This window comes from Anopheles stephensi, chromosome 3 (genome assembly GCF_013141755.1).
Source record: "Anopheles stephensi strain Indian chromosome 3, UCI_ANSTEP_V1.0, whole genome shotgun sequence".
Lineage (NCBI taxonomy): Eukaryota > Metazoa > Arthropoda > Insecta > Diptera > Culicidae > Anopheles > Anopheles stephensi.
The window spans coordinates 17453790-17480194 of NC_050203.1; the positions used below are offsets into that span (position 1 = coordinate 17453790).

The following is a 26405-nucleotide window of genomic DNA, read 5'->3' on the forward strand; positions in this document are numbered from 1 at the left end:
GCGGCCTCTGGTGCTCAGTAGTCGAACCTTAGTACTCCGGCAACCGGTCGTACGGAATCGGTACTCTCGGCGGAAACACCTGCCGTCGTCCAGTAAACGGCAACGGAAGCGCTTAAACCATTGTGCCAGTCGGCGACGATCGTCATCGCTATCGTCAGCAGCGTCGGGTTGTAGGTTCGATCGTACTACCTTTCGTAGACCAACCACCATCCACTCCAATGATGGGCTACATCATGGGTTGTGCTTGTTTCAAAGGTGAGCCACAAGAAGTTGAGTTTGAGCGTTTTAATGTGTCTTTTCCATCGTATTCCCGACCTAACACACCGTGCCGGGACGGGTTTTTGTTTGCTGCATTGGAATTTGCAATGTTTACAATCGGCTTGCCGCGCGGGATATACGACCCAATTAGTTTCCGATTATCGATAAGCAGACGAGCATACTTTGCGCCGTTGTTTGGTCGCGTAGGGCTTTTTTTTTGGTGAGGGCCGTTAAAGTTTAATCAGCAGACAAACAATGCGAAGTAAAGTAAGCAAACAAAGATAACGTATGCCCGCGTTTAATGCAGTGTGAATTCAGGGAAATGTTGCTGCGGGTTCGTGGAATGTGTGTTTCTTTACATATAACGCACCTTATCGGGGGTTGGACAATCAGAATGAAGTGTTACGTCATTGATTTCATTATCTTACCGTGTCTGTTGGACTTTAAGCGCTTTGCCAAGACTGTTTGTATGATGGGCACGGTGCTTAAATGGATGTTAAAATAATAATGTTGTATGGGATATTCAAGGAACTCTGTAACTTTATGGTCACATCCATTCCTTGGAAGTTGGATATAAATCAAGCACATAATTAATCAAACAGAAACCCCGAAAACGCGGTCGAAGGTGTCGACAGCTGATCGCTTACCGGGACTGCAAACCAAGCTTGTCCTAGGCTCTGCATTAGCTGCGTCATAGGCGTGTTGCCTTACCAGCCGTCGGTGTGATATGCGATTGGATTGCCTGAAGGAAGGTGACTCCCACCTATACGGGCGATTCAATTCCTGCCATCATCAATCTTTTCAAACCCACATGCCACCGAAACTATGGCTTAATAGTTTCAATTTCTCTCCACACCGGTATCCCACACTGTGCACACAAACCGGAAATGATGTGGCTTTCCCGGTGCAGATAGTCATCATCGGTGCGGTACGATTCGTATGTATGCGTTGAGTCTCTTTGTCCCCAAAGTTCGCACGATAAATTGTTTGTTTGTTTGTCTCCACACACTAGCACGAGGCGTTCGGCAGGGCAAATCCGTAGGGCCGATGTTTTTCCTAGTGTATTTGTTCGCCGACCTGCTCAAATCGTAGATTGATTGTTTCGATTTGTGTGTGTGTGCTTTGGGTTTCCTCTGCCGCCTTCACATGACTGGATTGTGCCATTCCGTTTGGCTTACTGATTGCAACATGTTCCAGTTCGTTGAACCATTTTGCTGGCAAATAAATCAAGGAAAATCATTTGCATTGTTAGAGCTGTCATGTTGCACAACGTTTGTTTAATTGGATATACATACGCCGAAAAGTATGCAACGGCTAAGGTCAAAATTTTGAATTTAAATTGTCCGTTGCTCATCCTACCCCAGGTGCCGCATTAATATTTCGTCTAGAATTAATTATTTTTCTTCCATTTCAATTTAAGTTGCTGAATTATACCAAAATGGAAAATAGAAAATTTAATTCACTGAACGAAGCAATAGCAAAAATGTCATCGCAAGTTTCTTATCATACCAGCTGCTGATATGACTTCGAATGGCACTCATTAGGCAACTGCCAGCTTGCATCGGTCGAAGAAGGATCGTCTCGGCTTTAGTCTGACAGCTGTTGAAAAGACATACTAATGAGTTACTTTATATTCATCCCGCCATATCGCTAACGCTAAGTACCGGTGATATTGAATTTCTACAACAGTCACGCGCACGGACCCTGAGATATTGAGCGCGCTTTTTCTCTCACTCTCGTATGTCTCGCTTTCTCGCTCGTTTGGCGAGTGTAAGCTAAGCTCCAGCCATCGTCTTGAGGATGTTGGGAAAGTGTGATTGCAACTATGCATACCATTACCATAATTTTGTTTGATTATTCGCGCTTTTTTATAAATAGTTTGTATCTGAATGATAATTGGTTGTTTACTTGCTTTTTTTGAAAGAGTTTCTTCTACTTTTTCTGTGTTAACTTCTAATTGATCATCAAAACGAATGTTGTACAGATTGCATTTATTCCATTACTCTGCTAGTCTAAATGCACGATTACAGTTTTAAAAGCGGAAGGAACTTTTATACCGACAGACATACCGGGGCGAACAGCTACCGAAGGCAGTACGCACAAACCCGGCGGCACAGTAGCACCCGTTGGTGCACGTTGCCGTACACTCCGTGTTAGTGTTCAGCGTGCTACAAGTTTTCTCACACTCGGAACTAAAGCATCGCCAACGTTCACCGTACCGGCACACTGGAAAAGGGAACAATCTTCGGTTACAATGAAATATTCAATCGCCCCATTCGTTCGCGCTATGGAACTATCGGCTTACCGTCGGAACCGTCGGCCACGAGCAGACCAAAGCTGAATACCAGCAGACAAACACATATTAGCTTCATGCTTGAATGGAACGTATAATTGGCACGAGATTTACGGCAGGCAAAGCGATCCGATCGAAACGGTGGACAAGCTGCAACTCATCGTCACAAGTGTGTTTTAGCGGTTGGGGACTGTAGCGATTCGTTGGCCGAATTCGGGGCCCCGTGTCGTACCGATCCGGCAATACAAACTGTGCAAACATTGTGCGCAGTACAAATGTGCTACAAACCAGACGAAATGTACTCCAAGGCTCGCCACGAAAGGTACGAGAAGCTTAAGGTTGTCTTGTTTTACGGCATGGTAAAGCAAGTAACTGAAGCTCGAAGAATGAAACCGAGAGCGGAGAGTACCGTTTATGTGCGGCAACTGCATTCTGGTGCGTATTTGTTCTAGAGAAATCTGGCTATTCACGACAAGTTTTGAAATAATCACTACCGATCATTGTTCAGATCTGTCCCGATTAAAGGGTTTTTACCTCAACATTTATGGGTTTGATGTAGCATAAAATCAGTGTCCCGGGCAACCTTTATTCCGGCGAATGTTCCTTATTTACGCAAGTGTCCAAGTGCAGAAAAGTAATTCTACCGAAACGCTATCCTTGGTGATTAATTTGTGCCAACGATCGTTTTGGCAACGTGCGGACTACTGCGGAACAGTACCGTCTTCCTTCCCGGACAGATCAGATGGCTGACTTCACCGTGGCCCGGTTATTGCCGTTCGTCGTGCTAATATCGTCATTGCTGACCATTGGATGTATGGTCCAAGCCCAGGCATCCGTACCCGAGGAAGAAGGTAGGCGACTGTTTATTGACCCGAAGCCACCGAGCGAAGCAGTGCATTATGCTTTCGTTTCCCTACACTCCTCTACGTTACTCCCCTAGAACAACCGGAAATGGAATGCAACAGAGTGAACGAAAGTTATGACGCATGTGGTAGCGGTTGTGGTGATTTGACCTGTTCGAACGTTCGCCGAAACGATGTCCAGTGTGGCCGCCAGTGTCAGGAGGGTTGCTTTTGCAACCGAGGCTATGTTCGGAGCCGTAGCGGCAGTTGCATACCGTCGTACGCTTGTGCCACCTTTGGATAACGTGGTGGAGGGTGGTGGAACGCGAGGTGGGTGGGTGCGGTTTGGCAAAGAATTGTACCCAGTGTATATGGCAATAAATTGTTTGTATATTTGGTAGTAACATGTTTCACTGGTGTCTAGAACAATCTTCTGATCAGCAACAGCTAACATGTTGGAGTTAAGTTGAAAAATCGTCCATTTCGTATTATTTCCACGTACCAAATGCAAGCGAATCCGACCATGATCTTAACAATGTAACCTTCCCGAGAAACAAACAACGTATTACCTATCTTCGTTATCCTGGTTCCGATGCACACCGACGCGGTACGATAGTTGAGCATTCAAACACGACGTGAACGAACCGCGGTGTTTGCTCAGCTGCTTGCCGCTTCCAGCTTTTGCCGGTGACCATATCTCACCGAGGTTTGCCTAGCCCGGGATGAAACTCTACGCCCCGTTTTAGTTGTGCTCGGCCGTTTGACGTCAGGTGAAGGGCAGACAATCTGATCTCTGTGCACGATGAAGATCGAAACGGGCATCTTAGCGATCGTCTTTACTGTGGTGTTTTTGCTGACAGTGTGCCAGGGTCAAGTTACTGGAAGCGGTAGGATAGATAAACAACATTTTGCGGGATTTCTTTTGTTAGTTGTATTGAACTGAACGAACGCGGTTTTCGTTTTCAAAACGTTTTTTTTTAGAGCCCGAAGAGGAACCGGAACCGATCGTGTGTAACGATCCGAACGAAACGTACGATGATTGTGGTCCGGTGTGTGGCGATCGTACCTGCGCTAACCAGCGCAAAAATGATGTGAGCTGCAGGCGTGCCTGTATTGAAGGCTGTTTCTGCAAGGGTGGGTACGTGCGCAACAAGTCGAGAAGGTGCGTCCCATCTTACATGTGCTCCACGATGGGCTAGGCCAATGCACTTTTACGTTATCCTGTGAGAGGAAAAATAAATTTGAATAAAACTGATCGTGAAGTATAGATTGTGATTATGCCATATCTAATGTTAGGTTTCCCGCACACTAAACAGCCTTAATCTACTCTAATCGCCAAGGTCAAGAATTTTGGTGCATGATAAAAAAATAGCAGCTTCTGGATTGACTATTTATTATCTGCATTTTATTGCTCAATTCTCAAGCTGATATCAGAGGTTCTCGAAGTATTAGTTGCAATATTGCAACTTGAATGATGTCCGCATACTTCTATCCACGTCAGTTCAAGTCATCCCAAAAACGTTGTCTAAGATCAGTGGAATCAGTAACCCGTTGAGGTCTTCTGAAACGTTAGTCTAAACATTTATTTTTCGCTGATTAATGTCCTTTTTCCAAAGTACTGCTTTTTACCACCAACCTTTACCACAACGGTACGCCGGAATGCATCTGCCGAGTTTATCGCGTACGTAACCATTGCGGCAGTAGCATCCCTCCACGCACTGCTTCGAGCATTTCACGTCCGCGCGTCTCAGATTCTCGCACGTACGATCGCCACAGGAATTGCCACACTCGTCGTAGATTTCGCGAGGATCGTTACACACGATCGCCGGTGGTTCAGTTTCTTCCTCTTCCGTTGTTGGCTCCTCAGTAATGGTGGTGGATTCAGAAGTTGTCGGAGGTTGAGTAGCTGCTTCACTAGCTGTCGGAGGTTGAGTAGCAGGCTCAGCAGCGGGCGATGGCTGACTAGCAGACTCAGAGGTTGCCGGTGACTGAGTGATAGCCACGGAAGAAGTTGGTGGAGCTTCTAAAAATTGAAGGAAAGATGTAATAGCTGTTTGCAGTTTAAGTCTCGCAAGATGTCTTACCGCTTGCAGCTTCGCCGGCAGGTCTGTCCGTTGGGATTGCACACAGCACGGTTAAGCTGCTCGCTAGGAGCAACAGTCCAAGTACGTAACGCGCCATACCGTGAACTTCTTCGCTCGTTGACGGAGGCGAACAGAGTGAATGGAGGGAACCGAGGCATCCATCTTGGTGACCATCCCAAAACCACCATGTAGCTGCGGCAGACACACTGCAGAACCGAAACCCATTACAGCGAATCTAGCTTGTTGTGTCTGGTAGGTGGGACCAGCTGTACAAACAATCTGCAGAATCTTCCATAACAGTTTCCCGGGACTTTAACCTGTTACTATTGCGGTTCAACAGCTCTGTCAGAAGTGTTCTTTCGACATATTAGTGCTATCAAAACTATGATTTACGTATGTTTAAAAAAAACAGTCTACTCAATAGTTGTTGCTCACGTGTTTATTTTGATTTTATCACACATTCCTAATACTACTTATGATTATTCAACTACGTATGTACATATCATCCCGTAAAGCACATAAACGAGGGTATACACATGTTGCGCGAGTTTCGCACATAACCTCCCTTGCAGAAGCATCCCGGAATGCATTGCCTCGTGCAGAGCACGTTGTTTCTTCGCTGATTGCTGCATGTTCGATCCCCACAGGCTGGGCCACATTCTAGCGGTTCCTCGTTCGGGTTGCTACAGAACAACTCCTCGGTGTCGTCTGGCATGAATCGGTATCGAAGTATCATAAGTTATTGCTTTACAAAACATCAAACGCCGTAGCCATCACCGGTCAGAGGAGAGAGCGGGCCTACATTACCTTCTGCACCGTCCGGGACGCTCTGACATAGTCGGCCCGCCACAAGTAGCGTCACAAACAGCAGCAACGGGATAGCAACTTTCATTTCAAGCACTCGTCGACTCCACGATGCACTACGATGTGTGTATGTCGTTCGATGAGGCTAAAAGACGGCACGGCTTTCTAAGACGGGCCGGCAATGATAGGAACACTGCAAACGCGCACCTGAGCAAACATGCACCCGAAATAAGTGCGGATTTCTGAGGAATTTTGCAAAACTCCGACCGTCATTTGCATTGGCAACTGGTATGCGTGTGACGTGTGTGTTTAGAAGCGTTCTAGTGTGTTGTGTGGGTCCTTTGCGAATATCGGCTATTGAACTTGAAATCAAAAATCCTGTGTGTTCTTTGACTATCTTTAAAACTATTACTCCGTTATATACTTGTTTCAAAATTATTATTTTTACCTCACTCTAAATATTTTTTTTCTTTCTTACTCTATCATTACAGGTATGTGGAAGAATCGATTTTTCCTGTTAAACGTAAGAAAAAGCAATCGATACAAAGCACCAACCCCGCCTTGCTCTAAGATGAGGGCAAGCCTATTCTATTGCTCGCCGTGAGCGTATGGTGTTTTGTATGGATTTTGTGTTTTGCACGACCGTTTGATATGGTATAACTGCTTTGCTGTTCATGACTAGCTATACAGCGCTCTCTCGCTCCATCTCTCTCTATCCATCGTCTATTACGGGTGAGTCCTCATTTGCAGTATTATGAAATAGTTGTGGTGGTCGAAAAAGGTAATAAAACTTAGAATTGAGTACGAACATCCGGTCGTGTACCGCTTACAAAGATTACATCAGTCTTTCTAACCAAGTCGCCGATGAGGGAACGGAATTGCAGTGCGCCGCTACGTTTATCGACTAACGTAAAATGTGTAAACACAGTAACGATTCTCCCGATATTTCGATTTATTGATGGAGCATGTTTTCATTCAAAATGAAAAACTGTGCAAACATTGGGTAGCATAAAAATAAAACCTTCCGAACGCTTTCATTTACTCCGGATGTAAGGGAGAGGTGGAGGATATAAGCTACAAATTCCTAAGATCGCGCGGGTCGGTAGGGAGATTGAAGTAAACGCACTCTACCGATATAGCAGACGGGGCAAAACTCGCTGCCAAAAATATGCTGAACTTGACAACGAAACTGAGCGCCCGGTTGCTTCTGTATCTTTCGGTCGAAGGGCGCACTGTTTGTTTGTAAACAGAAATAGATATGCTGTCGGTTCATCCGCTTCGTGTGAATGGAATCGAACGTATGATGCAAGAGAGCAGCAGCAGCTTCCGTTACCTGTGGTTGAGGGGTTAGGTAAACCCTGATGCCGGGCACATGCAGCAATCAAGGATATGACAGACAGGTGGTGAATTGAATCATCGGAAGGTTACTCCACGACCCGGTGAATGAAGAAACCCATTCTGGCTATCTCCTGCAAGCACAGCAACGTGCTGCAACTCGTGAAAGATCCAGTCGGTATTTTTAGCGTTAAATATCAGACTGTGTCATCAGTGTTGTGTGGCTGGTGTTCCCCGGTGGGTGTTGTAAGCGTGACATTCACCAGCGTTGGTACGCATCGTCGTAACCCTCATCCCGACATTGAACTCGTTGCTAGGTGAGCTACCGGCGACACTCACGGCGTCCTACTAGGGGATTTCTATTTTTAGTGTGACTATTTTGGTCACTCAAACAACAAGTCCGCCTGTCAAAGCCACAGGGTGGCGCTGGTATGAAAGAGAGCCGAGCAAAACAGTAGCTCAACTCTCTTACAGACGACTGTTCTCTTATGAAGGGGAAGTATCAAAACTCTCTCTCTCTCTCTCTGTCTTTTGGTACGTTCTCTTATTTCCCCTACCGTATATTCTCTGTTTATTTTGCCACTCACCGAGCAAGCGCCGTGTGCTGGCTAGAGTGTCTGGGAAAACTTTCATTGAACTTGTGTGCGGTTGAATGTCCTTATCCGGGAGCTGTCAGCAACACACGCATTCGGCTCCGAAACGAACAAAAGGTTTCACCGAAATGAACAATCTTTTGTTGTCTTAGCTTTTAATTTTTAGTTCGTTTCAACTGCTTTCTGTGACGTGTGTATGAATATAAAATTTACGTTGTAAAACAGCGGAATGGATGGGAAATTGTAAAAAAAAAAAATCACGTACCTCTTACCTACGTACTCTGGACAGTACTTGTTCCCATTTTCATCAACGCAAAGGAAAATCTCTCATACCAGTATTACACCTCAATAGTTTTCCTATCAACAGTTTGTACGGATTCAAACGCACAGCTGAGCTCGCACAGAACAGCAACGGTCACGTGAATGCGCTCATTTACGGCTTTCTACGGTGCTGCTCCCCCTTGGTGAAACCCTTGAATGGTAAACAAACACTCCCGTGACGGCCTACTAATCTCACACGCACACACATTCCGATACGCAGTCCGTCATACAGCGTCGCGAGATGAAACACATCCCCGACGACCGAGTAACAGCACCGTTTATACCCTTGTGACGAAAAACACACGGCGGCATGTTGCTTGTTTGCCGTCAGGTGGTCACGGGTGCCGTTTTTCCTCTGTTGTGGTTTGAGTGTAAATCATCCGCCATAAACACACACACACTCGCGCTCAGTGAAATGGGTGGGCGTTTTTAGCATATTTGCCAAGATTCCCGGAGAGCTGCGATGGTCTTACGCGGCGTCGACCCCGGGGTTCGATAGGCCGAGGTTTCAGCTGGACGAGGAAAATGAGGGAAATGAATAACTTACACTGATTGCACGCAGAGGCTCAAGAAATGATTTTCCAAGAAAGCTGCGCGCTGAGCCTCATCGTTGGCTTAATGGGAAAGGGGTTTTGCATGGAACGTAACTCAAAAAGCTCGTACTTCACTGAATTGCAGAACGGTCAGGATAAACTGTTTCATGTTGGTGTATGTGTGGGTGTTATAATATGTATGTGGATAGGCTGAATTTTGTATCACATTACCAGCGGGTTACGTAACGCGAGCTGAACACACTTTTGCTGGTAGAAACAGCCTTGAATGAAGTTACGCCTGACCAGGCGTCTCCACCAGTAACGATGATGTACGATTAAGGTCGAGATATCCATGCCAATTTCAAATACTTTGGGAGAGCATTTAAATTGCTCATGATATATTTGTTGTCTAACGTCAATGAATTTTGATTAATGTTGTTTACTTAATATTACTTTAAAACAAGAATTCTCTTTATTTCTTTATTTAAGATACCTGGTTGTGATGGTTAATGTAGCATAATTAAATGAATATGGACTTAAAATTTGAAAGTAACATGAAAGTGTATTGTCTTGATTGACTTGACTTGAATCAGGAACATCGTACCCCACTTGCCTTTCTACAAAAGACTGGGCGTCTTCACCCATGTCCTATTGCTTTTAATTATTTATTTTTCCTGGCACGTGCTGTCTTTTTAAGGCTATGTTTTAAACTAAACATTCAAATAGAAAAAATGATTTCATGTTGGATTTATTTCCTTCACCCAGTTTTAAGCTATATTTATCTCAACTTCAACTTACCTTTGGGTTGTGTTTACATTTGTACCTTTTATTGTACGTATTTTTCGTACAGTAGCTCAAATCGAACCACCTTGCATTTAAAGATTTTCACTCTAACATTTCACCGTTTGAGCCTGCTCCAAACTCTCGCTCTCTTTGATTTAAATCCATGAATCATGCCCAAAGTGCAGATGTTTGTGTAGCGAGTGAAAGTTGTTATTAATGTTTACAGATGTGTAGGTACTGTACGTGGTATGTATGTGTATATATGTGTGTGCGTGTATTTCTGCCTGTCACAAACCGGCTTGCCCGGCTACGAGCTGTTGCTGTGATGATGACGTCCCGGCCAAACAACACCCTTCACGATTCAGTTTTTATTATCGTTCGCTCTTTGTCCGTCATGCGATCGTCGCTCGTCAAACGTTTACTACCACAAATTGCGCTCTCCGAGAAGGGAGTGTGCACACAGGGAAAAGAGAATTTGCAACATGCTCTGAGAGAAAGGAGATTTCCTTCGATCGTACCGTTCGTTACTTTTGTGTGTAGTTTCCCCGTTGTTGTTGACGCTCGCTCCGAAAGGAACCTCTATTTTCTCAACCAAACTCACACCTGCTCACGCTCTCTTCCTTGGGGAAGTGATTGGTTTGATGGTTCGAACAGGAAGCGAGAAACGGCGGGCAAGAATTGATGACGAAAAGTCATCAAGATTGCGACGCCGCATACGTAGCCAATGCCAACGAACGTTGTCGGAATGCCGATTTTACGTTGAACCCGGCCACCACACGGTTAACGCGTTAAGCAGAGCAGCAGGAATGTTGCCAGCGATTGCGTTGGCACGACCGAATGAGGAAAACAGAAAGAGAGGCACCCCTAGCCACACACACACGCTCACACACACCGAGAGAGGTGGAGAGCCGAGCGGTCAGGATATTACGCGCTGGTTGCGCTGTCTGGTGGGGCCAAGTTGGAAGAGATTCAATTCACAAGGCACAGTCACTTTCCGGATCCCGTTCAGTTCGGTCTCGGTTTTTCGGTTCAGTGCGTATCGTGTACGCACACTACACACGCGCACACACGCACGCATACACGCATTCACACAACAGTCACCCGATAGGAGGATAGTCTCATGTACGGCCAACCACAAGCGTGCAGTCCCCGGTTTGCGCCTCAAAACGCTTCCCTACTACTAGTTTGCAAGTGTTTTTCCTACCCCGATCGTACGGTAAAGTTTTCCCAGCGAGTGAAGAGTTTGCGGAAGAAAAAAGATAATATGTCTGTGAGGCCCGTTTAACGTGACCAAGAAGGATGGACCGTAGGTGGTCATGAACACAAAAGACCAGACTGTTGTGTTATTTGGTTTATTTTTATTCTGTTCCCTGGTATCAAGTTAAGTGTTGAAGTGCGTTTTAGTTTGCAAAGTTCGGTGCAAACTACTCTTTGTGCTATACAACAGACATTCCAGACAGATATACATGCAACGGATGTAAGTTCCAACGCAATCGTCGACGGCACGTCCCGCAGCACGAACAACTTCGTGAAATCAGGGAGGGTTAATTATCCCCAACTATTACAACAAAAAGTGTGGCACGTGATCGGAAAATTTTGTCCGGCTTTGCCTTTACGCGCAGTGCCGCTAGGGCGACGGTTCAGTACAGCCCATGTCTGCGGTTGATCGTGGTTCTCAGTCGCTTCATGCGAGGAGCGAACTGGCTACGGAAAAAAATGTGTGAAAATAAAATCAAAAGCTTTAACCAATGATCCTCCAGAAATTGAAACGAAATTGTAGTGCAAACAAGAAACGAGGCGTCAACTTATCATCATCCAGTAGAGAACAGAGGAAATATCTTAGCGAGATAAACTATATTTTTGAGAGCCGATTGTTTGAAAGCGAAGTTTTGAGGTGATGCTGTGTAATATTCGCGAGCAGGAAAGGTAGCAAATTTCCTGGGAAAGTGTTTCATTGTGCGCGCGTCTGTCTGCTGCTTTGAAGCCTCCCGAATGGCTGAAGGGAACGGAAATCAGAAATCCTTGGCACGGGAATCCCGATTTTCCGGTTGCAGAAACCTCAATCCCTGACCCGCACTGGTGGTGAAGGCCATGGCACAAGGCCACGGGTTGTAACGTTTATGTACGCGCGCGCGGATCTACTGGTGTGTTGGTGGTCGGACAGAAATCTATCTGCAGGGATACGGTGTACCTTGTTTCATACTGGCAGTTCGTAGTGCCGTAGGGGGAAAAAGCCTAGCAGACGCAAGGATTTTACTGTGAAGTAGTGAAGATAGGAAAGAGTTTGTTATCATAAGTACATCAAGATCTATATAAACGTTAATGTTAAAGAGGAAGTAGTGAAAATTATCGTCTAAAACTCCTCAAAATTAGACAACTTTTGTGTGGAAAGTCCAGGCAGAAAACTTTTACCCTCTCTATTGTCCGACACATTCCTTCTTCGTGGCTGAAGTGCTGTGTGTGTGGTAGATATTCGATTTCGGTTTTGAAAAACACGTGATACACGACTACGCAAAGAAAAAACCCAAAAAACTCCCACTCTTCCCACTTGGGAAATTTGAATGCCCAACCGAAAGGGTGTCCTGCACAGAGCAGATATTGACCAGGCAGCATCATGAGTGGCGTAGGGTTTCTGGCCACGATGAAAACGTTTGCCCCGAGCATTCGGCGGCGGCGGCGCATCGAGAAGCAAAATCTGGAGTTACATAATAACCACAACAACAATAACAACAACAACACCGGTGGCAGCAACAATGGCAGCGGCTGCAACCATCATGCCCTCGGCGGTGGTGGTGGAGGCAGTGGCGCATCAACGCCGGGCAGTGCCGGAACTCCGGGCACTACCGGCATTTCGTCGACCGCATCCACCCCAACGGGACCGTCCGCGGCCAGCGGCATACTGGGTGGCGTGGGTGAGGTTATCTCGCCCGGTTGGGACATTGTGCCTCCGATCACGCCACCGGCCGCCTTTCTACCGCCCGGCTACAAGCGTCTCTCGATGAAGGGTAAGCAACCTTCGGCACACACACACCCACTTCAGAAGGAACTCTTCTGTGCTGTCCATGTTTCAACATGCTCATTTCAACATCCCTTTTTTTTTAAAAAAAAGAACATTTTTTGTTTTGATGTGTCATTCGCTGCATTCTTGCCCCCTCTTTACGATCGATCATAATCATCCGACGGTATCCAAAGCATCGTCACCATCGTTCATATTATCATTCCCTCATCATCATCATCATCATCATCATTCTCCGAGGGGTAGTTTCGAGGTCGAAAACGTACGAACATAATCCGTTTTTATCGTTCATCCGCTGCCGCTGGGTTTGATTAACCCTCGTCCATGTAGCATTAGATAGTAGGGGTTTTAGCAAAGGCTTTTTATGGACTCTTATCACAGTTTTAAAAAATTTACAACTAAAGTTAAATGCAAGATTTAATCTTCGTCTCTTTGTCCTCTCACAAGGGTACAAGCGGCAAACAGAGAAAACAACCTGTTTTAAGTGGAAAACAGATTTTTCCAAGCGTGTTTTTCTTCAATGAAGATGAATGCAGCGAGATTCACCTTCGCTTTGAATATATAACAGAAGGTGAAGTGAACATTACCTTTGGCTAAGACTCAGCTTAGATGTAATCTTCCTCGCAGGCTGCCAAGGTCAAGGTGGCTTCCGTGGGAACTCGTGCCCACTCTTATGGCAGGCAAAAGCGTACCTTATCGGTTATATAATCATGAAAAAAGGAGCAAAGCACGATTATGGCTGCTAAAAACCGTTTGTTGAAAATGAAATACAATTTTCTGTGCATTAGATTAAATGAAGATATGTCTGCTGTTGATAAAAGGATTTAAAAGATTATTTATTCTTTTACTCAAAAGATTGAAGTCCTGATCGTATTTTACAATAATGTCTACTGATTTAACAGAGTAATTTGAGTATATTTATGATACGTAAGGCTCCACAATTTTCTTTAGCTCTCCTTCTGTTTATGCTGGGGAGGGATTGCATACGGTGCGATGTTTTTCCTCGAAGTAATCATTATCGCTTTGCTTTGTGCAAATAAATCTATCATTTTTTATTATTTTACCTCATTAAAAACGGAACAGATAAGGGTATTCATGACGTAAAAAATGAATAAATCTTAATCGCATGAGCTCCGCTTTGATGATGCGGAGTTTAGAGGAGATGCAATCAAAAGAAAAGCACCTGGGATGATTGCAGCAACATTCAAAATTTCGCTGATCGCCCCCAAACCTTACTTAATGATTTCACATTTTTGGTAAATAATACATTTGTATGCCAAAAAATGATAGAGCTCAATGCGTTTGAAAATCATCAATTTGAATGCTAAGCTGAGCTAAAAGAATTCAATATTACTGCCAAAAAGCTATCTTCCAAGAGTTTTTATTGCAAGCTTTTCCCCCAACAACTGTCTAATGGTGGTTGCCTTATTACACTCTCGTACATACATCAGTTTGATTAATCGATTTTTGTCTACTTATATTAAGCTGCTCAACTACGATCACCACAAAGACTCGCCTTTTCTTCCAAACATCACCCCTTCCCCATAATCACTCCTTCATAAATAAGGCTTAAATCCATCGAAATCGAGCAGCTCATCCGGCACCATATATCCTTGCCGTGTGGGGTCGGAAAAATGTGGTGGGTTAGTGAAAGAAAAATAGCTTTTACTTTCCATTATACACAACAGCGCACGAGATGGATGAGCCTCGAATGTAACCATATTAACGGTGAAAGTTGTTTATAAACTCGGTGTCCTCCGGAATAAAAAGGGATTGGAACATTATACTTGACAGTAGCCGTGTAGCCTCCCTAACCGTTGAGCGTAGTACGTACTGTTGTGTTGTGTGCTCGCTTTAATATCGTTTTATCGTTTTGATAAATTATGGTGCATGTTGTTGGCCACGCTTCTGGGAGTGGATTTGCTTGCTCGGGCCGAATATGGGTGACTCCCTTTTTCCAGAGAACACACCACAACCATACAATTGCAACCAAAAAGGGGAAACAAAAATCTCAGCTTTGTGGTTGCAAAACAAAGTAAAATGGCGCTTGTTAAAATACTTGCATCATCAAGTTCGGTGCGCCCCTTCGATCGCAAACTAAACAAATAGCCGATTTATGCGAAGCTGTGGCCGCGAATGCTCTATAAATCTCGCCGCCCAACATGATTAGAGCCAAAGGCAGGGGTACCGAGCGCATAAATTCGCCCAGCTGTCGAATCGAACGAACCGCTGAGGCAAAATAAACTGCGGACCCGTTCGTTCGTCCGGGTCCTTTTGCAGTGCTTACATCATCACTAAGAGGTTCTTGTTGCAAGGATAAAAGGTGGGCGGCCGTGTGCGGCTACATGCAATCCATAATTTCATTTTATGATCATTCTATTTTTCAATCTATTTTTCCCACATTTTTGCCGTTAGTTTGCTTTTATTTTCTCTTTCACTCTCTCTCTCTCTCTCTGTGGACATTCCTTATGGTTTGATCGCTGAGAAAGAATTATAGCACACCCGAATGCTTGCTTTCCCCAAGTAGATCGAGCCAACAAAGATGCAGCATACGTTTGCAAGAATTTATATCAAACGATAAGTAACAACAACCATCAACATCAAAAATGTCGGGGTTTTATTTTTCTGCCTTTGCTATAAATATGCGACCGTCCCATCGAGAGAAACCATAAGGAACGAAGGAGCATTATCTTTCGACCCGTGGAAAACTTGTGTTGTGTTGTCCGGTTTTATTGTGTTGCTTGTTTCTGCAGCTCGGTCAGATGGTTGGGATATTTTAAAGCACTAACCTTACACACATAAAACACATCCATCCCGGGTTGTAGAGTAGAAACGCTAGTAGAAGCAAACGTCCACGTCCTGTCTGATGGACATCGTTACAGTTTTTTTATGGAAAAAAATAATGCGAACCGAGCAACGGGAGATGTGCTGCTATAATGTTTAATGTGCTAGTTCGAGATAAGCTCTTGGATCCACGTCTAAACAGGAAGCTGTGTCCTTGAACGGATGAAACTCGTCCATAGTTATGGGACGATTTTTATGTGCTGATGCAAGTCATTGTGATGGAATTGTTGTATTTTTACTTTAAAACTGAGAATATGGCTGAGACTTAACGGATGTCCAAGGCGAAAATTCTCATATGAAAACCTTTTAAGTACCTCTTAATAACCATCTTAAAGAATAATGTTTCAAATAGTCCTTTCAAATGAGAATACAAAAATGAAGAGCTCTCTGTGGAGATCCTTAACTAAGGAGCTATTACTGATGTCCCAAAACTGATTACTAAAGATGCCCTTCTCATCATCTTTCGGCAAAGTATCCGAGTTGGGTGTCGGAGTAAAGTAAAAGGCAACATGAAGGATACGCCTTGCACGGTTCAATAACCAGCGTGATCGTATTCCAACCAAAGCCTTTAGAGCACATTGAAACATTAGATACTTCACTTTTGCCTGAAGTTTAGTAGCTGCCTTAGTTCCTGAGTTGGCTCCAGTGAGTCGCAAACCCTTAACCACCCATCGTTTCCTGTGGTTTTGTTGCCCTCGAACCTTCCTTCCAACAGCGAACAATGGCTTTGGTTTTCGACATCTTTCCACTTGCTGCGCACACAATGTTCGGCTGATCGAACCCGTCTGGCTTTGATTGCCCGATTTCGCTCCCAATAATATAGCGATATCGACCGCACACACAAACCACGCACCCGGGGACGCCCTTTCCGTGCCCAAACCAACCAAGACGGTGCGCTCTTGTCTTGCGGTTTTTTTTGTAAATTGATTATCGAATTATTGCCTTCGAAATCTGGCGTTATAAGCATTGCTGGTTAGCCTGGCTCCTTATGGTGTGGGTACCGTCGGTAGCGTCGTTTCGCTGTGCTGTGCTGCTGCAAAGCAATTGTGAGCTGTGGAAGGTTCGATTAGTTTCTTTCCCGCACAGGCAGGATACCATGGCACAACACGGAAAGGACGAGTGTCGATGTAATCAACTGAAAGCATCCATCACGCATCAATTGCCATGGAATATTAGGCTCATTAATCACGCAGCCCTACGCCGGGGCGACTTGTGAGCGGGGGGAGACGTTGCCTGCTAATGAGCCAACTGGACTGGAAAAGCGAATATAAAACTGATGCCTGCATTCGAGGCGCACAAATGGTGATCGTGTTAATTATCAATTAAAACCTGGGAGTTGGTGGTGCGGTGCGCACTGTCGTTCGGTGCCTGATGTTACGTCAGCCCCTCGTTCGGGTTGTTGTGCAATACTTTGTCCGCTGCACACGATTGTCTGCCGTTGGCATTGGGCAATTTGAGCAATGTAACTTCACGGCAAACAACCGATTGCATGCGGTTTGGTACGGAACGGATGCTTCATCAGGGTCTACGCTCCAACGCCGGCAACTATTTCCGGTTCTCCGGATGCAGTCCATCAAATTGAAACGACACAAACACACCGACATCCGGTGATGTGCTGCGAAAGACATAACGAGGAGCTTTTTGTGTGTGTGTGTGTGTGTGTGTGTGTGTGGTGTTTGATGTTGAAATTCTGTTCCCATTCGAACATAAATCAATTTCAATCCTGTGCCTCGCAGAGAGTCCCGATTCCATCACATGACAACGGTGTATCGTTCCCGGCCTTGAATATGGTTGAAAACATCCTGGATTCAGGTTCAAAATATTGACAGCGCTAACTTTACCAACTGTCACATTTTATTTATGTCAAATGAATTTTCCTTTAGACACTCACAGAATATTCTTTAATGCTGTTGCTGTATTTAAAGAAAACAGAAAATCCATCTCCGGCAAGTAACATTTTTCACTCCACAGGAAGCGAACACATTTTCCCACAATCCTTCAGTGCACGACACTTCACATGCACACACCGGTTGACCTTCAACGATTGTGCAGTGAAAGAAGAAGGGCCCCATAGAATGTTACTTTCCGATCATTGGGGTTTGTTCGATTACCGTTCGATTACCTTGCACACACACACACACACACATGCTCACAGTGAAAGCAGAACGATTCGCAACGGGTTACCGAAGGACTCACTCGCAGCAGCGGGTGTTCTGAAGATGAAGTTGACCCTGGCAAAAAGCAAAGCTCGTACTCGTCGGATACCTCAATCAATACAGGCAGGTCCGGCTGTTTTGCAGTGGCGACAGCTGGCGGTACAGCAGGAGAGTTGCAGCGATTCGAAACGATGCCACCCTGCGATAGAAGTGGTTTCTATTGTTGATTGAAGGAAGGGAGAAGGAAGTTTGGAGAGCGGAACCGGTAATCGAGGTGCAGGAAGTACTGGTTTTGAAGTCATCCCTGTGTAAAGTTCATTCGAGTCAGGTTTCTCTTCTGGCGTGTAATGTGTATCACATTGCTGCGTTCATTTGATTGCATTTTTGGGTTACCTTAAACTCGATCATCCCACGTTCTGAATATTGCAAGGACACTGGTATTGATCTGTGTTATTGATACGTTAATTAAAAGTATCCTTAAGGGAAGATTTCACAACTATCACTCATGTAAAAGAGGTCTAGTTGCATTATTTTTTTCCCTTGAAGATGAGTTTTCCTCATAACTTCCTTCCTCCTTACGGCCCGACAGACATCAGCAAATAAATATTCATCGAAAACTTTTCATACAACTCCGAAAGGATGGCCACTGCCGCTTTGTTTATTATTCCAAGCAGGGCGAAACAGCCACACACGCACCGGAGAACTTGGCGCACGAATAACCTAATCAAACGTGCAGCGATCCCAATATCCTCAAGCCATGGACTTTTGTGGATGTGTTGTCCTTTGGCTTACCACAGGGTGCGTGTGTGTATTTGTTTCTCGGACATGGTTCCTTCTCCTTTTTTTTAGAAGTACGAATCGTGTTTTGCCTTTCGGCTGTAATGTATTCCCCACAGGATATGATGCGTTTGTGTGTGTGGGGCGTCATAATTCAATCAATTAAGACAATTTATTATTACCGACGTGATTCGATTCCAAGCTTCCGAAACGCGCATGTCGTCAGTGCGAGCATGTTTGCTTGTTTCGATGTGAGAAGGTGATGAAATAAGAAATGTGTTACGAGACATTGGTGTAGAGTTTGTATCCTTACAGAGGTGTTTTTTGTTGGAAAGGCGACAAAATGTAACATTCTGCAGGTGTTTTAATGCCAATAATAAGTAGCCTTTTTTTGTTTTTTTATTTTTGTCTAACTTATGCTATAAACAGAATGCTACCTTAGCATTTATTCCCGAATTTAAAAAGGCTTTGAATAAGAATGTAACTGAGCCAGCGTGCCTCTCACCGAACGCTTCCGAAGCAGTTACTTGACACTGTGGCAAAACTTTGCCTTCATTTAGGCGCTCTCAACCAGTTGGCGCAGGATGGCGAACTTTCACGCAACTTCACGCGCGCTCACCCCTTTGCTGGTAGCCGCTTCCCAAAATCAAGCCACAGACGCTGCGGGCTCTAACGGCTGTTTTCACTTATTTGCATAAAATTTACATCCCGCCAACCGAACCACGGGGAAACCTCTTTTTCTTTTGCTTTTCACCCTTCTCACAGATGGTGGGCACTGCACCAAAGCAAAGGCGCCGGATGAAGGTTTTCGGTGAACCTGAAAAATCTCGTATAAATGCTGCCCACCACCACGACCGTTCCCCTCACGCTACCAGCCCTCATTCATATGTCTTGTCCAGCATATTGGAGCTCGACCTATTGGAAAAAGGGGGTACCGAATGTAGAACTTTTTCCTTCAAAACCTTCTCGTTTTTTTTCCCCTAAATCCGGTTGGCGAAAGAGATGAAAATTTGTTCGCCAGTGGCATGAAGTGTGTGTGATTTTTTTTTTGTGGGCTTTGCTTGAGTTTCGATTATTGTTAGCGCGCTGTTTCTGCTGCTGTCATGAACTTAAATTGCGTCTACATTATACCCCGGACCCGGTGTATTGATTTTCATTCACTTCTCTGCTCGCGCTCGTCTCGTGGGCGTTACCCATTCCTTTGACGCGTGGAACAGCAGATCCACATTACAAGCCGAAGCAGCAGTATTGCATACTCTTGAAATTGGAATGGTGCCGTTTTGGGGGAAAGAGCTAGGTATGTTTGTGTGAAATTTGATCGTAATCGAAATAGCTCTTAAGAGTGTACGAGTTTTAGCGTCGGGTCGGGCTTTTGGAATTGAACTGTGCGCCGAGACCAGCCACTCAAATACTCTGCATTCAATTCCATGCGATCAATAGCAAGCAATAACCGGTTTTAGGTTAGGGGCAGCAATTATGGCTCAACAAATTGATGTGATTCTTGCTGGGCGTAAAATTTTATGTAGCAAAGTAAACCCTTTTTCTTGGCTATTGGAGAGAATCGTGTCTTGCGGATGCTGTAATGTTTTTCTAGAACTGTTGTTCAATATAGTCATCGCGTACCTTCGTTTAAAATTTTACTTACGTACAACATATCGAGGCCGTTACACATGTCATTCAAAATTGCATTATTTATCCCTAGTTAAGAAATGTGTCTAACAACGATGATTCGGGAAAATTGTTCTTGAACGACGATGAAACATAGTCTCCAGGACACAACCAAACTCGGTAACATGGCTGATCGAATCTGATTGATCACAGCTCATTGTAACGCTAACGAACCTACCGCCAGCCGGTATGACGGTACAAGTTTTCTACCGTCGTTTAGGACCAGTAGACGAAGAAGAGAACCGCACAAGCTCACCTTGACCCTGGTTAAATTCACCTCGCTGCTGAAAAGCCCCAATCGAGGAACGATGGTGGATGGTGATCATTTGGTGCTTCAAGCCGTAGTAAAACGTGACGGCATGTATGTGCCAGGCCGCCGTGTATGTGCGCGACATAAGTCCCGTATCTCTGCCAAGGCGTTTCGGCAAGGACGAAAGGGATTCACTCGATCAAGAAATCAATCAATCATCGGCCCGTTTCGTTCAACGTCGGTGTCGGCTCCTGATATGTGTATGTGTGTGTGTCTGATCCTGCGACTGGATGGCATTCATGAAGGACAAGAAGACGATGACGGTGTACGTGTGCGTTGATTACGTGTCTCATGCAATGTTTATTATGTTGTTCGAAAATTAATCTTTGTTAAACGTGGAGTGTTGTTGCCGAATGCGCGAACAACGGCTTGTGTAGATTGATCGAATTCCGAATGAATGATGCTCTCGACGTGTTCATTTAATGGGTTAATAAATTAAATTTGTACTATTCTTATCATGTGCTCCGTTTGAAGGGGCTTAGCAGTCGTATAGAATTGGGCGGAAGCTTGAAGGCACAGCTGCACTTGTACTGCATAAATTTTGTGTGTGGTGTCCTGGGTGTCCTTCCAAAATATAAGAAAAAGTAAATTAAGGACTCTCTTATCAAGCGCGAACTATGTAAAAAGGAAATGGAGCTCCCCGAGCAACAGATGACTGTGCTAAACCAAGATGGCTCCATTCATCCCTCAATCATTCAATAATGCAGGCAACGCTGACACGGTAACTTCTCCATGATCGTTCGAAACTTGCACAATTTTCCAACGCGATTCACTTCCCACGGCTGATAAAGCTGAGACGCAACATAAGTTGGTCCTGAAAACTTGCCTGAAAAAAAACCTCCTTGGCAAAGTTGGAAACTTTTCGTCCTATGTGGCCGTTTTTTTAGGTCATATAGTGCCACGCGCGCACACGTGTGGGCGGCCGTTATTTTTCCCCGTCCGACATTTATTTCTTCCCACCAAAACCGAACGTCACTTACTGCTACTTGCTTGCTCGTATCATTGTTCCAAGAAACTGTGGCAAACTTCAAACCACATTAACTTCCCCACGGTCCACAGACACACGATGGCGACAAAACAGAAGAAGGTGTACACTGGAACGCGGGAAAGAAAAATGCCCGCGTATATGTGTACTTGAGAGCAAGCAGGCAAAAGAAGCAGAAGGAAAAAAAGACAGCAAAAAAAGACAGACACCATGTCCTCGTGAACATGTTTTTGGGGGTCGTGAACAAAAGGCTACAGTAACCGTGGCCGGCACCGTAATTGGCAATGTCTAAAACAAAGTCTGAAGCTGCGTGCGTGTGCGGCTCTGTGATAAATTAATGTACGGTAACATTTCTTTCACGGTGGGATGGCTTTTCCTTTTTCGTGGTCACCCTGAGGGAACTTACCGTTGACGTCATCTTTACGTTACAGATTGTTGTGACGTCAGATATTTGCCATTTGGCCGGTAAGCCAAGCCAGCGACTTGCTAGATCAAAAACTCGTCTCTAAGCGTTTTCTCTTTTTCTTGTAAACGTCCGCCCAGTCCTGATCATCCGAGTGGAGAACGTGCTGTGCCAGGTGGCTAGCGAAATATCATGACCTCTCCCGGGTGGGGAAATATCGCGGACCCAACCGTGTATACCAGGGAAAAGGTTAATTGAAATGGAACGGAAACAAAAAGCGATTGGGGCGATACGCTGATGGGTGGGGTCGGTCGGTACGTTCGAAACGTCTACGCCGAAGGTTCTGATGCAATTACCTGTGTTGTTTCATTTTTCGGATCAGCTGCGACGAAATTTAGCGTGTATCGGGCGATATTTTTTCCCTCACTATCCTTGGCAACAAAATATCATAGGTTAAATGTAACATTGCGAACAGTTTCGAAAGGACACGCGAATAAAATGCATCCTTCTCCAAGCAAATCCACCAAGAGATCTGGTTCCCTTTCCTATACCCGGAACCAGCTTATCCTTGGAACGTTGTGTTTAGGTGTTTCAGTTTTCTCTCTCTCTCTCTCTCTCTCTCTCTCCCTCGCTTTCTTGCCCGTTGCAACTAGGATCCCTTTTCGCACCGGATCCAATATCCAGTGGATAATCGTTGAGTGAGTGAATGGTTTTTTCTCTCACCCAGAATTCCCAGAAATTCCGCCTTACCTTTAGCTCGTAGTGGTCGTGGGAGAATTCTATGCACAAGAAGTGGATCTTAGACGTTCGTACTTAGGCAGCCCCTTGTGCTGATGATGGTGAGCTTCAAATGACTGAAATAAGAACCGTTCAATGCAATGCAAAATCCATACCTTTCGACGAAGCTCGGTCAAGAAAAATGCTCACCAAAAAAAGGGAGAAAGCTCGTTTCCAGGCATGTTTGGGCGTGATGATGATGTACCCTTAGGACGGTTCTTGGAAAAAGGCGCATCGCGCTGAATCTGTCAAGGAGTGCCCGGCAGCTCTTCTAATCAGTATCAGTACAAACCGAGCAGTGAAGGTTAGCCTTTCATCCTTTTTCTTTATTTCCCGGGACAGCCGGAGTATATTCGGGCGTGTTGAGTTAGGAAAAAGGACGTTTTGGAAGAAAAAAAAAACGGGAATTCTTGAAATGGCCGGGACCACCATCCAACAATACTATCATAGATATAAGAGATGTATGTGGTATGACAAGTCACAGGAATGTGGTGTGGATTCTAAACAACTTGTACCATACTTGCTTGAATTACTTACTGACACGAAACACAGAGTCTGTTCAGTTGTTTTTTACCTATTGAAATCTAATATCCATTTTTTCCTTCACAACACTTCCACGAGTTTGACACACCTGACTGACAAGCCTATGCTCTCCGTCCGATTTGCCGAGGAAAAGGATATCTAATCGAATTTGAATATTCAATTGCAATAGGCTTGTCGGCTAACTTTATCCTTCACTTGAGCGGTTTGCAAGTAGAATGTTTGCCTCTCCATGGGCACAATCGATTACATCCGTATCGATGAATTTTTCATCTCCCATGCCTCGTCGACGTAACGCATTACAAGACGATGGGTTCGAATTGTTTGCATATTGACCTCACAGAGAAAATCCATCCTTTTTCCCCCTGTTCTGTAGAAAAAGGAATGCCGTTTTTGTTTTTGACTTCGAGAACACTCGGCACATATATCCGCAAACCAAACAAATGTCGCCAAAAAGGTTGAAAAATTCCTGGGATAAACGAAACACCGCTCAGTTTCAGCTACACTTCCTCCGCTATTGCTAGGCCTCAGCAGCGTGTACGTCGAAAGAGTCGCAACAGGATCGGAATTGTTGATGTCGGTTCCCACAAGGCACATACGCACGGCAGTGTATCGAATAACAGTTCGAATTTATGCATACCAAGTAGCGCCGTACCCGTGCTCAAGATAGATCTTTTGTTTGGGATGGACACAAAACTGTACCAAAAATCGTCCGCAGTGTTCCACTAACCCACCAGCTCCGGAGCATTAAATGGAAAATGATGTTCGAAGAGATACTTTCTAATACTTGCCGAGGGCGTGGGTTCCTTGGCACAAGATGATTAAATTGATTCGATAACCCACCCACGGGCAGAGTGGCCTTAAAACAACTCCCCCCCCCCCCTCCGGTTAAAATCAACAACCGGCCGTCGGTATGCAAATAGAGCAAACGATATTGGAAGTATGACATTAGCAAATGGAACCGATGGCTCAGGTGGTGGTTCCATAAAACTGGATGGAGTCAATGTACACGAATTCGTTTGCTTCGTTCATTCAAGTTCAGGTGTGTGTGTGTGTGTGCGCGCGCTCTTTACGAACTGAATCCTCCCCATCCCAGAAAAAACGACGTCTGATGTTCACGCTTACGGGCCCTGGGAAAATCGCAAAAAAAAGCCGACGACGTATGAGCTAGGCTTATTGCCATTCGGTTCTATGACCTCGCCTCGGAGTATCGACATTAACGGCTTTCGGCTCGTGCGACACAAACACGAATTAGCAGTGGCATTATTTGCATTCTCTTTCTCGCGAGTGTGTTTGGGTGTGCTCAGTAGTGACTGACTGAGAAGGAACGGAAAAATTGATGGAAAATCACACACTTCGAAGCACCCGGTGCTGAAACAAAAAGCGCAGTCCCTACGGCAAAAAAAAATATCGCTATTGCCATTTATGGATGCCATTTGTTGTTTTTCTGCCCAGTTTTGTTTCATGTTTTTTCTCTTCACGGCTCTATGCCTATTCAACGCGCAGTTGACTGTTGTTCTACGCCGTTGCGCGACAACGTGTCAATAAAATGAATTCGCGAAACATGACATTCGGAAGAAAAACAATGCTAATGGCATGACAAAGCGGTGAAAAATGTATTCGTGAGAAAGGAAATTTGTTCCACTTGTCCTGTGTTGGTAGGTAAGTAGGGAGATGGTTAAGCAGGAATCCAGTGAGGTAGACTATAAATGAGACGTAGAATTCATCTATAGTCCAAAGCATTATTGAGAATTGTGTCAAATTATGTTCCTTAGTTTGACACTTTGTTTACATTACATTCAATGAGATTTAATCTAAATAAATAAATAAGTGGAACCACCAATATAATTATTCTAACTTTTCCCATCCCATGTACAATTTCCACACATTTCCCATAGTAATTAAACCACGTGTATATAAACAGCGTTAACCAATCAATGTAATTAGTCCGTTCCGTAATCTGTAAAATCAATACCCATTTCCCACTGTAAACGAGTTGACACATGCCAAAGTAAATCGCTTAATAAAATTAAATCAGCGCCTACTACACCCCAAGGACGACGGGCGCATTCCAATGTCATACGCAGCCGCGTGCCCTATCGATTGCTCGCTCGTTATTCTCACTCATCGGCAAGGAATTTTTCGCCGTGCTATAATCAGTCGCCACTGCAGTTACGAGTACCGAAAATCCATCATCAACGCCACTCCAAGACACCGAACTGCGGTGCAAGACACCCTGCGTGTGTGTGTGTGTGTGTTGCATAATGACAGCCCGGGAATTTAAACTTGACATTTAGTCTCCCACTCCGAAGGGAACGCCAACCGAATGAAAAGCACAACCCTTGGACCAGTGAGGTTGCCCGGTTGTGACGATTTTCCCCCACCCGGCAACCCATTTAAAACGTGCGTGTGGTTAGACAATCTGATGGCCCGAATGGAGTGTAAGATTATTTATAAATGGCGTATCGCTACCCCAACGAGATCATCTCTCGGACCCCCAAGACCCGGGTGTGTTTGTGCGTCCTTCGCATATGTTCTGACCGGTTGCGGCGCAGCACATGGCGAACTTAAGATTAACTTAAGAATTCAATGTCATTGTCTCGCCAGCGTGTGTCCCCGTCCGGGCCCCATCGACTCGCGAGACAACAAGGCGAAGTGAATTGATTTTGTTTTCTCCCCGTTTACGTTTGGGTCGGTTGCTGGTTGTTGAGAGGAAAATAGAATCATTTATTTGTTCTGTTTTTTTCGAGGGGGAGAGACAGTAAAATTCATAAGCCAAACACCGATTGTCTGGCGCCATTCGAAGCCGCGCCATTTTTTTTTTTGTCTTGACGCTTCTGATGTTGATGGTCTGCTGCTTCTGCTGCTGCTGATGACAGGTGGTGAGTTTTCTCATTTTGACGTCTTGTGATTCTATTTTCTACCAGAACAGATTCCCTGTTTTTTTTGCGCCCTGTGTGTGAGTCATTTCACTGTCGTCCTTTTGACAGATGCTTTTTGTCCGAAAATTGCAACTCTGTGGGTTTCCCCCCCATGCACAGCTGGTCTGGTGCAAAACGGTGACAGACGTCCAAATCACTCAT

General features: G+C 44.9%; 6 protein-coding genes across 15 annotated transcripts in view; 3 read left to right on the forward strand and 3 right to left on the reverse strand.

The window, feature by feature from the left end:
- LOC118513483 (AF4/FMR2 family member lilli-like) overlaps positions 1-26405 on the forward strand; it is a 132668-nt gene that overhangs the window by 70981 nt on the left and 35282 nt on the right. The window contains exon 1 of one of the 9 annotated variants that reach the window (XM_036059303.1): positions 10830-12851. The exons of the other annotated variants lie outside the window; for them this stretch is intronic. Within the exon in view, the coding sequence (XP_035915196.1) occupies positions 12461-12851 (391 nt within the window). The 5' untranslated portion in view covers positions 10830-12460. Of the gene's footprint in view, positions 1-10829; positions 12852-26405 lie in introns of those variants that run through there. 9 annotated transcript variants of the gene reach the window in all.
- LOC118513499 (chymotrypsin-elastase inhibitor ixodidin-like) lies at positions 2230-2692 on the reverse strand. Its single transcript, XM_036059344.1, has 2 exons — positions 2564-2692; positions 2230-2484 (listed from the first exon to the last, which is right to left on the reverse strand). The coding sequence occupies exons 1-2, from the start codon at positions 2628-2630 to the stop codon at positions 2291-2293; spliced, it is 261 nt and encodes an 86-aa protein (XP_035915237.1). The 5' UTR covers positions 2631-2692; the 3' UTR covers positions 2230-2290.
- LOC118513496 (venom peptide SjAPI-2-like) lies at positions 3016-3789 on the forward strand. The gene is made up of 2 exons (XM_036059341.1): positions 3016-3402; positions 3492-3789. The coding sequence occupies exons 1-2, from the start codon at positions 3294-3296 to the stop codon at positions 3695-3697; spliced, it is 315 nt and encodes a 104-aa protein (XP_035915234.1). The 5' UTR covers positions 3016-3293; the 3' UTR covers positions 3698-3789.
- On the forward strand, positions 4114-4676 carry LOC118513497 (chymotrypsin-elastase inhibitor ixodidin-like). Its single transcript, XM_036059342.1, has 2 exons — positions 4114-4280; positions 4375-4676. Exons 1-2 carry the CDS (start codon positions 4196-4198, stop codon positions 4590-4592), a joined length of 303 nt encoding a protein of 100 aa, XP_035915235.1. The 5' UTR covers positions 4114-4195; the 3' UTR covers positions 4593-4676.
- On the reverse strand, positions 4770-5627 carry LOC118513495 (threonine-rich protein-like). 2 transcript variants are annotated; one of them, XM_036059340.1, is made up of 3 exons: positions 5478-5627; positions 5030-5416; positions 4770-4967 (listed from the first exon to the last, which is right to left on the reverse strand). In XM_036059340.1, the coding sequence occupies exons 1-3, from the start codon at positions 5572-5574 to the stop codon at positions 4963-4965; spliced, it is 489 nt and encodes a 162-aa protein (XP_035915233.1). In that variant the 5' UTR covers positions 5575-5627; the 3' UTR covers positions 4770-4962. The 2 variants fall into 2 exon arrangements, with proteins under 2 accessions (XP_035915233.1, XP_035915232.1); XM_036059339.1 differs by having other exon boundaries at positions 4951-5416.
- On the reverse strand, positions 5778-6734 carry LOC118513498 (chymotrypsin-elastase inhibitor ixodidin-like). The gene is made up of 2 exons (XM_036059343.1): positions 6285-6734; positions 5778-6185 (listed from the first exon to the last, which is right to left on the reverse strand). The coding sequence occupies exons 1-2, from the start codon at positions 6367-6369 to the stop codon at positions 5980-5982; spliced, it is 291 nt and encodes a 96-aa protein (XP_035915236.1). The 5' UTR covers positions 6370-6734; the 3' UTR covers positions 5778-5979.

Bases quoted from the DNA above. Each gene is read 5' to 3' on its own strand.
- LOC118513499 (XM_036059344.1), bottom strand. From the start codon at position 2,630: ATGAAGCTAATATGTGTTTGTCTGCTGGTATTCAGCTTTGGTCTGCTC. The intron at 2,485-2,563 runs GTAAGCCGATAG...TCCCTTTTCCAG, and splicing joins CGTGGCCGACGGTTCCGACG to TGTGCCGGTACGGTGAACGT.
- LOC118513496 (XM_036059341.1), top strand. From the start codon at position 3,294: ATGGCTGACTTCACCGTGGCCCGGTTATTGCCGTTCGTCGTGCTAATA. The intron at 3,403-3,491 runs GTAGGCGACTGT...TTACTCCCCTAG, and splicing joins ATCCGTACCCGAGGAAGAAG to AACAACCGGAAATGGAATGC.
- LOC118513497 (XM_036059342.1), top strand. From the start codon at position 4,196: ATGAAGATCGAAACGGGCATCTTAGCGATCGTCTTTACTGTGGTGTTT. The intron at 4,281-4,374 runs GTAGGATAGATA...GTTTTTTTTTAG, and splicing joins GGGTCAAGTTACTGGAAGCG to AGCCCGAAGAGGAACCGGAA.
- LOC118513495 (XM_036059339.1), bottom strand. From the start codon at position 5,574: ATGGCGCGTTACGTACTTGGACTGTTGCTCCTAGCGAGCAGCTTAACC. The intron at 5,417-5,477 runs GTAAGACATCTT...TTCAATTTTTAG, and splicing joins TGCCGGCGAAGCTGCAAGCG to AAGCTCCACCAACTTCTTCC.
- LOC118513498 (XM_036059343.1), bottom strand. From the start codon at position 6,369: ATGAAAGTTGCTATCCCGTTGCTGCTGTTTGTGACGCTACTTGTGGCG. The intron at 6,186-6,284 runs GTAATGTAGGCC...GATTCATGCCAG, and splicing joins CGTCCCGGACGGTGCAGAAG to ACGACACCGAGGAGTTGTTC.